The sequence below is a fragment of the Alosa alosa genome, chromosome 13 (assembly GCF_017589495.1).
Source record: "Alosa alosa isolate M-15738 ecotype Scorff River chromosome 13, AALO_Geno_1.1, whole genome shotgun sequence".
Lineage (NCBI taxonomy): Eukaryota > Metazoa > Chordata > Actinopteri > Clupeiformes > Clupeidae > Alosa > Alosa alosa.
In genome coordinates, this window is record NC_063201.1 from 12,123,317 (window position 1) to 12,135,816 (window position 12,500).

A 12,500-nucleotide genomic window follows, 5' to 3' on the forward strand; every position below is an offset into this window, starting at 1 on the left:
ACACAGACAAACTGACATAAACTGACCGACACAAACACACACTCTTTGGCAATGGACACATGGTGCATGGGCCACAGCTTTCACCTGCCTTTAGTCAAGTTGCCCTGGCAACCACTTCAGACGAGAGCCGCCCCTGACCTGCTGGGCACTAACAACACCTGGGCCACCCTGCTGTCTGGTTCTGTGTGTGTGTGTCTGTGTGCGTACAGTGTGTGTGTGTGTGTGTGTGTGTGTGTGTGTTGGGGCCATTCCAGGACTGGTAAATGGCCCAGGTTGAGTGTACATGTTGCCATCTTCATAAGCATCCAGAAGCCACTGAAGCTACTTTCCATCTCTCGCTTTCTCTCTCTCTCTCTCTATATACACACAAACACATACATATACATAAAAGAATACCCTGCATTAATTTTTCACTTCACACACTGTGTGTGTGTGTGTGTATGTATGTGTGTGTGTGTGTGTGTGTGTGTTCACACTGGTGGCAGTCTATAGAAAGGCTTCTCATAATCCCTACACTCAAAATACACAATACACACACAGACACACGCACACACACACACACACACACACACACACACACATCTTACTTCTGGCAGAGCTGGTTGAAGAGGACTTTGGGCGAGATGGTTCCTTTCCCGGCCTCCTTCATGCTGTGGAGGAAGAGGAACATGGCCGAGGTGAGGGGTTCAGGGCTGGACAGGGTGATCGTCAGCGCCCCCTACAGATACAGAAGTACACAGCAACACACATCATCATTACAACAAGCGCTACTACACCGGACACAACACAGCAAGCACACACACATACCATTTCTCAATGGAATCCAACACAAAGTCACAATAACACAAGACATTCATCCTCCTGTTGATCAGCTCCACACAACAGTGTTTGAACCTGCTGCTACTGTTAATGTAATTAGTGTCTACACGGACACGGTTAGGTGTTGCACTAGGGAATCAGCACGTTATGATAAAGAAGGATTGATGCGTGCGTTAAAATTTTTATTATTGGTCAAACAAGATATTCTCGTCGGAGTGAAGATGCGAGAAGCAGAATATAATACAACCCCAAATCAGAAAAAGTTGGGACGTTGTGTAAAATATGAATAAACAGAGAATGTAAAAATCTGCAAATCTCTTAAACTCATATTTAGTTGCAAAAAGGACACAGACAACATATCAAATGTTGAAAATGACAAATTTGACTATTTAATGGAAAATATATGTTACCGGTAATTTTGAATTTGATATCAGCAACATGTTTTAGAAAAAAGTTGGGACGGGGTGAGAGAAAGTGGATTAGAGCATTATGCCCAATATTCCAATATGTGGTTTAATGTTCTGCATTTCTCATTAGTGGGTCACTTTGATACTTAAAGTATGATTCTAGGTAATGACTGTATGATATCTGTACTTTTCCTGTGTATATCTGTGTGTGACTGTATTTAGAGATAAGCGGGAATATTATGACTTTGCAGTGTTTAACTGTTCTGCATGGCTGCGTCAGTAGCTATCTGCTCTGGATTGCCAGGCTGCCACTAATCAGGGTCTGATTCAGTGTAGTCCACGTGAGATGGGATGATCAGCCTGGAAGGATACTTAAACTCTAACTATTTCCTTGTCTAGTTAGAGCAGCTGATGGATCTTTAGGTGAAGTCATGCTGTCTCTCCCTTGATGCGCATCATTGTAAATAAACTCTCTTCCTGATTTTTCATACTAATGGTCTGACTGGGTCTCTATTAAATCTATGGTATCAAAATTACCATCAGTTTATGGAGGTTCTACCGAGATTGATAAGGATTGTATTGATCTATTGAATTAAGGACTGTTCTTTTTACCAAACTTACTGTGTGTGATCCGGTACGTTTTGTTCCTTTAAAGTGCTATTATGACTGCCATTGGGCAAAGGGGGATTGCGTTGAGTAGAGCTCCTGTCTTAAAAATAGACAGTTTGGGTGGTAGTTTGTTGTAGCAGCAATCGGCCCGTAAAAGAAGGAACAAATTGTGTGCGCACACAGATTGGGCTTACGTCAACGAATCTCCGGAGAGTTACAGATGTTTTGAGTACGGATCTGGGCGAGAGATCACATTCACTGGGTTTGCTAAATTGTCAAATTTTGAGACCAGTCACTTTGCGGTAACCAATCAGAAACATGAGTCTATGAGTTTATGTCTCAACATGTATGTCTATGTATGTTTCTGACCTGTGGGTTATGTGTATGTGTGCTTTGCAATTGTCTGCTAAAGGTACTCTCTGATACTAACATGTCTGAGTGTCAACCTATCCCTGCTTGAACTACCATTTGGCATAGTTTGTTCGGAGCTCCAAAGCTATTTGAATCTAAGAAAACTTCTGCCTCATCTGCGTTGTTAAGGGAAAGTTAACTTACTTGCCAGTTTTGTCTGTCTGTGGCAGCCACACATGGTCAGCAGCATTAGTTGGGCCAAACTAAGATAAAGGTGGGGACGCCTATTCAAAACATCCCAGTGCTGCTAACATTGTGTGTCAGCCAATCAAATATACCACAAATAATTAGGAGAAAGAATCCGTCTAAAAGTGTAGGCTACATGTTATGTGTTGCAACTAAAGACTGAGTTCGTTTTGTCTTTGTCTTCCCTCCTGTCAGTCGACATGAGGCCTGAGTGAGAGTGTGTGTGTGTGTGTGTGTGTGTGTTGGCCAGCTGATATGCATGAAGGTCACATTTCTGTTACAGACTGTAACTGAGAATACACATAAGAAAGATGCATCTGACTGTAACTGTATTGTATTGAAGTCTAATTCCTTCTCTCCTGTTGAGTTGTTGCTTTCCACAAAGGTAAAGGATATTCTGTGGTCACCATTGAGGGCACTCTTGCTGGTACGGAAAACACTAACACACTTAACCATAAGGTACAGATCTTCTCTGACTTAGCTGTGTGTGTGTGTGTGTGTGAGTGGTTGTTATCTCTGCACTTGAAGGTCAGGGAGCCAGTGTAAAGAGAGAGAGAGAGAGAGAGAGAGAGAGAGAGAGAGGGAGAAGAGAAAAGAAGTTTATTACACTTGAATTATGAAGTTACAAATATTTTATATCTAAGTTCAAACAATTTGAAGGTGTTGCTTGTCAGAGTAGTGTTAACTTCTCTTTTAAAATGACGCTTTGATGTTGATAGCATACTATATTACTTCTCTTAAAAATGGCAAAACATTTTGTTTTGGTTTGTGTTTGGTCAACATGCCTTAATTATTTTATTTTGTTTGTTTTACTGTCAATGCTAAAAGAGACATGTAATGCCCTTGTTTGATATTCTTGTTAGATTTAGAGTTTTGGAAAATTATGTGCCATTGAATTACAATTTTCATTTAATAATCTCTACAGTCCTAAGTGTTTTTTCCTTTGGAACAAAATTAAGGGGGTGATCTTTCAGTCCTGGTTCTGGGGATGGGCCTCTGGAAACACCCGTAAGGGAGCTGAACACGCAGCAACGGGTAAACCAGAGACTTACAAGCAGACCAGGGCTGTTAGGTTGCTTCAGCCCATCATATCTTTTTTTCCCTGGTGATTCAGGCCCTAGCCCTAGAATAAGATATACTCAGAGAAGCCTGAGATTCTAATATATGAGAGATCTGCTCACAACAAGTAAGGTAACAAACCACCAACATTTGATTAAGTGACTACCCATTAGGAGAATTGTATGACTATAGGTGTAGTTACGCTTGACTTATGTAGCCACTAAAGTATATAAGCACTCTTAGAATGTAAAACTCTTTGTTTCAACCAGCTGTGCTGGTTTGCAAAGATTAACTATAATTGGATGATTTTGATCACTGGCTTCTGTCTCATCTTCTTGATTCCGAATTGATTTACCTAAAATAAATTGGTCCCGGGATCCCAACATCTGGGGTCAGAACGAGCTTTCTGAAAAACCGTACATGGTGAGGTCTGGGACCTTGGATTTGGAATCCTGAAAGCCCTTGGTTGTCTGAGACAGCAAGGCGAGATGGCTGACCTTCTGACCCCCAGTGACGGGATCCTACTGAAAGTGAATTCTCCTGAGACGTCGGAGCGAGAACCAGTGATCAACCAAAAGGCAAATGTTCGGTGAGTAAAATAAAAGTAAATAAATAAAAATCTCCTCCGTAGGGAGTCAAGGCTATTTTGTAGTAGTAGTCTTTGGATGAAAAGAAACCCAAAGCGAATAGGCTCAGGGGTGATTCATCCTAAATAAGAAAACTACTAGGAGGGCTATTTGGTAGAAGTAGTCCTATGATGAAAAGAAACCCAAAGCGAAGAGGCTCAGGGGTGATTCCTCCTAAATAGAAAAAACCTAGGTTTATGAGATCCTTTTGATATTTATAAGGACCTCTACGTAGTGCTTATTGGTGAGGGAAATAATAGTTTTCATGTTATTTCCGATGAGCCTCAAATTACATTGATTGAATCAATGACTAAAATGTCATAGGGTCGCAACCTCCTACATCATCCTCCAGTGTTTTATATACATTTTGATATCTGATTGCCTAGGAATATCTTTTGTTTTAACTAAATTTAGTGAAGCTTTGCAGGGAAAATGAAATTATGTGTGCTGTGCTATAAAGAGTGTCGGATGCCTGGATCAAAGCATCAAGGCCATCCTTGCTCTCCCCAATCCACTACAAGTCACAGGAGCACATATGCAAGGTGATGGGTATGTGAATTATATCAGATTACATATTCCAGTTTTAGTTAAAATTTTCGATTTGTAAATTTAATAAAGGCCCCATAGAAAGTATGACCATTTTGCTTAAATACAGGCTAATTGTTTCCCCAAGCTTCCTGCTCCCCATGCTAATAGAACCTGACCCAAGTTATCCTGTTCCACGTGTAGGCCGCAAACACTGGAAGCCATGCGGACGCTATATTCCTGCTTCAAGGTAGACACAGATGTGTTTTGACTGTTGATTGGCTAGGTGTGTAGGCCTTGAGCCCTGCCAGCTCCTGCTTTGAGTGAGGCCACCATACACTATGGTGAGCAACTGGCTGAATGGGCCACAGTGGAAGAAATATGGGTTCTGAGTAGTGTTAATTTTGTCACCTATTTTTTATTTAGTCGTAGTCTTAGTCTTGTGACGAAATGTCCTTTTTAGTCTTTGTCATATTTAGTCATTCAAATATAATTTTTGTTAGTCAAGCTTTAGTCGACTAAAAGTCTAGATCATTTTAGTCTAGTTTTAGTCAAAAGAAAACTAAAGGTATCTTAGTCTTAGTCAGTTTTAGTCAACACATTTTAGTCTTTTTTTATAACAAATTATTTCTGATTACCATTTCAGTCAAATAGTGTTTCACACATCTCAATTTTCCAACAATATTGTGTGTCCACAGGGCTACTCGTCTGTTATAATTACTCATTCTGATTTTTGTCAGTCAGTATGTTTACATGCACAGGTAAGTCGAGCTACAGTTATACTGTAGCTCGGGCTGGGATTTGACCATAGACAGTAAAAGATTTGACTGGACCACTGTCATATTAAGTAGACCAGTGTTTCTCAAAGTGTGGTCCGGGGATCACTGGTGGTCCATAAGCTATCCCAAGTAGTCCACGAGCAGACGTGGTAAAATATAATATAGATGAGTTGTTTGCAATATTGAACCAACTTGTATGTAAAAACAGTTCTGCAACACTGTCTATACCAGTTTAAATCATACAGTATGAATCCACACAATAAGAAAAGTGCAAAGACAATAAGCAAGGTGGTTCAGTAAGTAGGCCTATTGTGTAGACTAATTATAGGCTACTGTTGAAGTAGGTCTAATCTTTTTTTTTTTAGCTAGGGTTAGTTAAGTGGTCCTGAAACTGAAAAAGTTGGAGAAACACTGTCATAGGCCAAAGTATTGTTTTACTCCGCCTCGCTAGATGCCGATATGCGCCCAAACACAACACATTCCCCAAACAGACTCTCCATCTTAGCCATAATAACTTGCTAGCGAACTTTCCATATTAGCTTACTTGCTAGCAAACTTTGCATCATCAGTCTAACTAGTTAAATAGTTGACATTACATGATGAACATTTTTGTATGGAAATTCTGGGGGATGTTAATTTGTATGAGAGAAGCTTCAACTTCTGGGTATGTAGCATTGTGGCAAAGCTTAGGTAGTTAGCTTGCTAACTCTGGCAGAAATCTCCAGTGTTCTTGTTCCATGTAGTTTCGTGTTGCAGCCACAGGGTTGCAGCAACAGCAAATAGACTAGCCTACAGGAAAGCTGTTGCGTATGAACTCATTCGGAATATTTTGAAAACGTAACAGCTAGATATTCTGTCTTCTCATTTTGTAGACGAAAATGAAGAGAGATTTTATCTTAGTTTTTATTTCAAGCAAAACATTTTAGTCTCGTCTTTTTTCGTCAACAATAATGCATCTTAAGATAGTCTTAGTCAGTGTTTCAGGACATTACTGCCGTCTCGTCATCGTTTCGTCTTAGTCATGAAAAAAAAGGTCGTTGACGAACATATTTCCTCTCGTCTCGTCTGACGAAATTAACACTAGTTCTGAGGGCAGAGAAGGTTCTGGATAAAAAAGGGGGAGAGGGGCACAAGTGGCAGAACTTTTAGCTTGGACATATGTATTAAGCATTGCTCCACAATCTTGTGCTTCTGGCAGTGACAACACTGACAAGAGTTGAAGCATATCAGTTAAATTCATACTTTGGGGCCAGTTTAGCAAAGTTGTAATCTTACCAACAGCAGTGAATTTATCAAATTGTTGATGCTCTGACGCACTTAGCTCTAGGACACAGTGTTATAGGCGACAACATTTTAGCTAAGGGAATAATCTTGCAGCCTTGCTGCATATCATAAGGGGGAGTCTGATTAAGAGTAGTCTGATAGCATAGACAGCTAGCTCTTGCAGTGTATAAAGTTATGATTAAAGATAGCTTTTTCTTTCATGGAAGATGAGAGGTTGTTGATGTTCACTTCACTAAACTAATTTTGAACTAATAGGTTCATATGTTTATTAACAACACACCCACTGCAGTTGTTATATTGGTATTATTATTTTTTTTCCTCATCATTGACATGGAAAAGGTTTTACAACGTTTTTGCAGCTATGCAAACCAGTATCAAGATGATAATGTGGTATGATGACATACATACTAGACCATATCATTTACAATTATTTTGGATACAGCAATACAATAAAATAAAATAAAACACACCTTTCATTTGTTTCAAGCGTTCAGAATATGTTCAGAACTAGATAGAAGATATGACCGCCGCCCAGTCCAGCACATTTTTTCCACAAAAATAAATCACGCTGAAAGGCCTATATGATTCTAACGGTCTCACTAAATTGCATTATCCACACTCAATTTGTAACCTGTACATATGTTTATTATCCTATGAATTGAACAATGTATAAGATAGGATAATAACTGGAATGTTTAATGTTTCTAGTTGTATGAATATTACACAGAACTGAACGGGAATTAAATGTTTGTTTGAGATGAAAATGTATTTTGTTTTGGCTACCTGGTACCTGTAGGTAATGAGGTCACATGAGATGTGCACCTGGCCTATTCCTGAGGGGAGGGAGGTTTTAAAAGGGTAGCTGGAAGGCCAGACGGGAGGTGTTTTTTGTGGAGAGTATGGTATCTGCTAGACCACAAGTACCAAAACATGATTAGTTCATAGATTTCACATATAAAATTCATTTTGTACAACCCCACCCCCATCTTACCTGTTCGTAATTCTGAGAAATTCTTGAATTGTGTGCATGTGTGCGTGTACATGTTTATGTTTATGTTTATGTGTGTGTGTGTGTGTGTGTTTGCCTGCGTATGTGTGTTTGTGCATGTGCATGCATGCGTACATATGTCTACTGTGTGAGTATGTGTCATACGTATGATAACTGTGAATGTATGTGTGTGCGTATGTATCTGTTTATGCACATGTGTGCACATGGAATGGGTTAACATGACCCCTGGAGGCAAACATACGGAAAAAAAATTGGTCATCCTAGGCCCTAAGGTTCTCAAGATATTCTCAGAAAACTGTGTCTGCGCTACCCTCCTTTCGGTGGGTCCAGTACAGCGGGGGGGCTACAGATCAAAACAAAAAACGATGGTTCCATGCTATCCATGTGGGGTTACATGCCCACCAAGTTTCCCCGGTGCACCCCGGTCTTTCAGTGTCCCGGGAATCCTTGTTGGTGTACGGTCACTAAATGTACGCATAAATTATTTTATTGTAAGGCCCCCCATGAACGAAAGTTTACAAAACTTGGCATGCATTCGGAGGGTGTCATAATGATCCTACACTTTCAATTTCGTGCAGTTTTGACCATGTCAGCCAGAGATATTGTGATGAAAACACCTACTTTTTTGCTTTTTAATTTTTAACTAGGTGGCGCTATACATGAAATAAGTGGTAATGGGATGGGTTGACATGCCCCCTTAAGACCAACATACAAAAAAAGGTGGACCTCCTAGGCCCTCTGGTTCTCGAGATATTCACAGAAAACTGTCTCCGGCCACCTACAGGCCAGTTGGTGTATAGTAACATAAATTAATTTATTGTGTGGCCCCCCATTAACGGAATTCCACGAAACTTGGCGTGCATTCAGAGGGTGTCAATGATCCTACACTTCGAATTTCGTGCAGTTTTGACTATGTTAGGTCACAGATACCTGCGATTACAACACCTCATTTTTACTTTTTTGTGTTTAACTAGGTGGCGCTATACATGAAATGAGTGGTTATGGAATGGGTTGACATGGCCCTTTGAGATCAACATACAAAAAAAATGGTCCTCCTAAACCTTACGGTTCTCGAGATATTCACAGAAAACTGTGTCTGCCCTACCCTCCTTTCGGGGGGTGTAGTCCAGTGGGGGGGCTACAGATCAAAACGAAAAACGATGGTTCCATGCTATCCATATGGGGTTACATGCCCACCAAGTTTCGTCTACCTCGGTCTTTCAGTGTCCCGGGAATCCTTGACGGAAATTTCGACATGCGAAAAAGAAAGAAAAAAAAGAAAAAAATCTGACTTCGCTGCGCGGCGGTCATAGTAAAGTGCTAACCAAGTTCTTTAAAACACGTCTTTAGGCCTGCTTTAAACAATGTGGAAAAAGGTTAAGATAATTTAGCTTTGCTGTATGATAAAAAATTCTTGATATGAGGCACACACAAAAAAAAAGTATCCATGAAGATCATGATCATTTGAATTTATATTTCATTGCTAATTACTAGTTTGGTGACAGATCATAGCAGTATTGCAATTTAAATCTTTTTAATAATGTTAGCTGAAACTTAGGAAGTAACTGGGGCCTTGCCTATTATACACATGGTAAAGAGACACAACTACTGCATTACTCTCAGTTAATTAGTAGGCTTATTCTGATTCAATCAGATTTGTGCTATTGTTTGGTGTCAAAGGCTTCGAGTCTTTTACAGGGGGACTTGAGAGTATTGGATTCAGAACTTATTATTTTTATATACATGTGATTTAGGTCCTGATGCCTTTAAGTTTCTGAATAGTTTAGGGGGATAGACCAAATATATTCTTTTTCGATCACTAGCTCTTGTTTTGATTATTGTGACAATTTGCTCTTTGATTTATTTGGTTGTTATTGTACACCAATCATGTGTAGCTATTTTTCACAACTTATGAAGAAATCATGTATCTAGTCATGTACCTGCTTATTTGGATCTGACTAACTTTAATGAAACAAGTGTATAAATCATTTATATTTTGTGCATTTTCCCAGTGGCACTATTTGATGAAATGTTCCAGCCATAAAGGCTGAAAAAGGGGGACTGAGAGAAAGTGGATTAGAGCATTATGCCCAATATTCCAATATGTGGTTTAATGTTCTGCATTTCTCATTAGTGGGTCACTTTGATACTAAAAGTATGATTCTAGGTAATGACTGTATGATATCTGTACTTTTCCTGTGTATAGCTGTGTGTGACTGTATTTAGAGATAAGAGGGAATATTATGACTTTGCAGTGTTTCACTGTTCTGCATGGCTGCGTCAGTAGCTATCTGCTCCGGATTGCCAGGCTGCCACTAATCAGGGTCTGATTCAGTGTAGTCCACGTGAGATGGGATGACCAACGCCATCTCCCGTCAGCCTGGAAGGATACTTAAACCCTAACTATTTCCTTGTCTAGTTAGAGCAGCTGATGGATCTTTAGGTGAAGTCATGCTGTCTCTCCCTTGATGCACATCATTGTAAATAAACTCTGTTCCTGATTTTTCATACTATTGGTCTGACTGGGTCTCTATTAAATCTATGGTATCAAAATTACCATCAGGGGGTAACAAAATGCTGGAAAAGTTGTGTAATGATAAAGAAAATAAAAGGAGGAATATTTCATAACTAATTAGGGTAACTGGCAACACGATTGGGTATGAAAAAGAGCATCCTAGAGAGGCAGGGTCTCTTAGAAGTAAAGATGTAGGGGTATTCATCACTCTCTGTAAACTTGTGTGGACAAATGATTAAACAATGTAATTTTAAAGCTTCTTAACATGAAATTGTAAAGTATTTGGGGAGTTCATCATCTACAGTACATAATATCAATAAATTATTCAAAGGATCCAGAGAAATCTTTGCAAACTAGGGATACAGCTGAAAAACAATATTGGATGGCCGTGGTCTTTTGGACCCCAGATGGCACTGCATTAACACCAGTCCTTAGGTGCATCATGGAATGAAAAACATGATTAAGAATACCTTATACTATTGAGCAACTGCAATCCTATACCAGGCAGGAATGGGACAACATTTAATTCTCAAAACTCTAGCAACTGGTTTCCTCAGTTCCTTAATATTTACAGAATGTTGTTAAATGAAGGGGTGAAACAGCACAGTGCAGTGTTTCCCATACATTGACTAATCTGTGGCAGGCCGCCACACAATAGTGCTCTATGTTGTACTATTAAAATGAGATAAAATCCTTTGATTAAGCTGCACTTTTTTCGCATGCAATTTTTCCTTGCCCCGCCCCACTCTCTCTCATAACGGACCCACTGCCCCTCCTCTGCATACATTTAACAAAACATTAACATTATTGTTTAAGGATTGCTGTTGCCACATAGAAGCATTGTATAGGAGAATTGCTATTAAACATGCCAGTTGATAGATAGACGAGGTGAATGTGGTGGTGCATCCTTGTTTGTGTGGAGGAATGTGTGTGTGTGTGGGAGTTCAGAACTACTCCCAACATATAGAGAAACTGTAGCTATCCCCGGGGAGGGAAACGCAGCAGATGAATTGTGGCAGCAGCACGTACAGTACCACGTACCAAGTTAGACTCTCCAGATGTGGCGATCTTCAGCTTGTGACCCTTCTCCTTCACCTCCTGAATCAATTCATTCAGCATGTGGGTCTGTGACAGATTCTGACGAGAGTGAGAGGGAAAGAACGAACACACGAACACACACACACACACACACACACACACACACACTCAATCTTCACATCTGGTTGAATGGGGGCTGCCGTCAGACTAGTATTACAGAAGAACCCTGAACCCTTGACCCTGAATGCATACATCTCACAACATCTAATCTGATCTGATCTATTACTTGATTGACTCTGTTCAACCCTGTACCTTCTTACTAACTTTTTTGATACCTTTGCTCTCTGGTCTCTACCAGAGGGTGTAACCCCTGCTTCAGAAAGTAAAAGTCCTAGCACATATAGTATAAAATGTATGCAACACAGGTAAACTCACTGATCAACTGATCTACCTGGCTGAGGAGTTGTGCTAACGCGTTTCACAAAACCGTCGTTGCTAGCAACTTTGTTGGTTGCAATGCTATTTCCATTGCCAACCAACTAAGTTTCTAACAGGTTAGCAACTATGCTTTTGGGAAATGCGTCCCAGGTTGAGTGCATGGTCGGACATCTCCATTGTCATGCCAGCACAACCATGGCTACTCACCACCCCTACCACACTGTTCCCGGAGTTGTGGAGATTGTTGCTTATTGTTTACTGACTAGTGTTTTACCGATACTAGAAAGACATTGCAATACCCTGAATTTAATAATGTTATGATACCCCATTTTATTACTACTGATACTTTAATACTTTCATCTGGTTTTATTAAAAACAGTATTTGTTATCAGTGTAAAAAATAATAATTTTAAGTTCCATGTCCTGTCGTCTAGGCCTGTTCTATTACTTCTGTTAAGTGATGTTTAAAGTTGTTGCCATGGTATCGTTTCAGCCTTCAGTATTGTGTTCAGTACCTGCATGACGGCATTGAAGAAGCAGGTGTTGCCCAGGTTGTTGATGCCCTTGACGGGGACGAGGGTGCTATTGGGGGCACTCTTACCCCCCCTCTGGCCGTCAGCGTGGTCTGACGGTTCCTCGCGAAGTCTGATGAGTTTAGATGACGATCCTGTCAACACACACAAACACACACACATACAAATAATGAGCGGAGGGCCAGAGTGAGAGTATGTACGCACAGACCTGTACGCATAGATTGTTCATAGACCTACAAGTAGTGGTGGAGGGGAGTTCAGT

The 12,500-nt window shown here is 40.2% G+C and overlaps 1 protein-coding gene across 4 annotated transcripts in view; it reads right to left on the reverse strand.

Moving 5' to 3' along the window:
* usp45 (ubiquitin specific peptidase 45) overlaps positions 1–12,500 on the reverse strand; it is a 46,748-nt gene that overhangs the window by 22,372 nt on the left and 11,876 nt on the right. For all 4 annotated transcript variants that reach the window (XM_048260338.1, XM_048260339.1, XM_048260340.1 and 1 more), the window contains exons 6-8: positions 12,221–12,372; positions 11,271–11,366; positions 588–718 (exon numbers count right to left, since the gene is read on the reverse strand). In XM_048260338.1, coding sequence (XP_048116295.1) covers positions 588–718; positions 11,271–11,366; positions 12,221–12,372 — 379 coding nt within the window. The remainder of the gene's footprint in view (positions 1–587; positions 719–11,270; positions 11,367–12,220; positions 12,373–12,500) is intronic.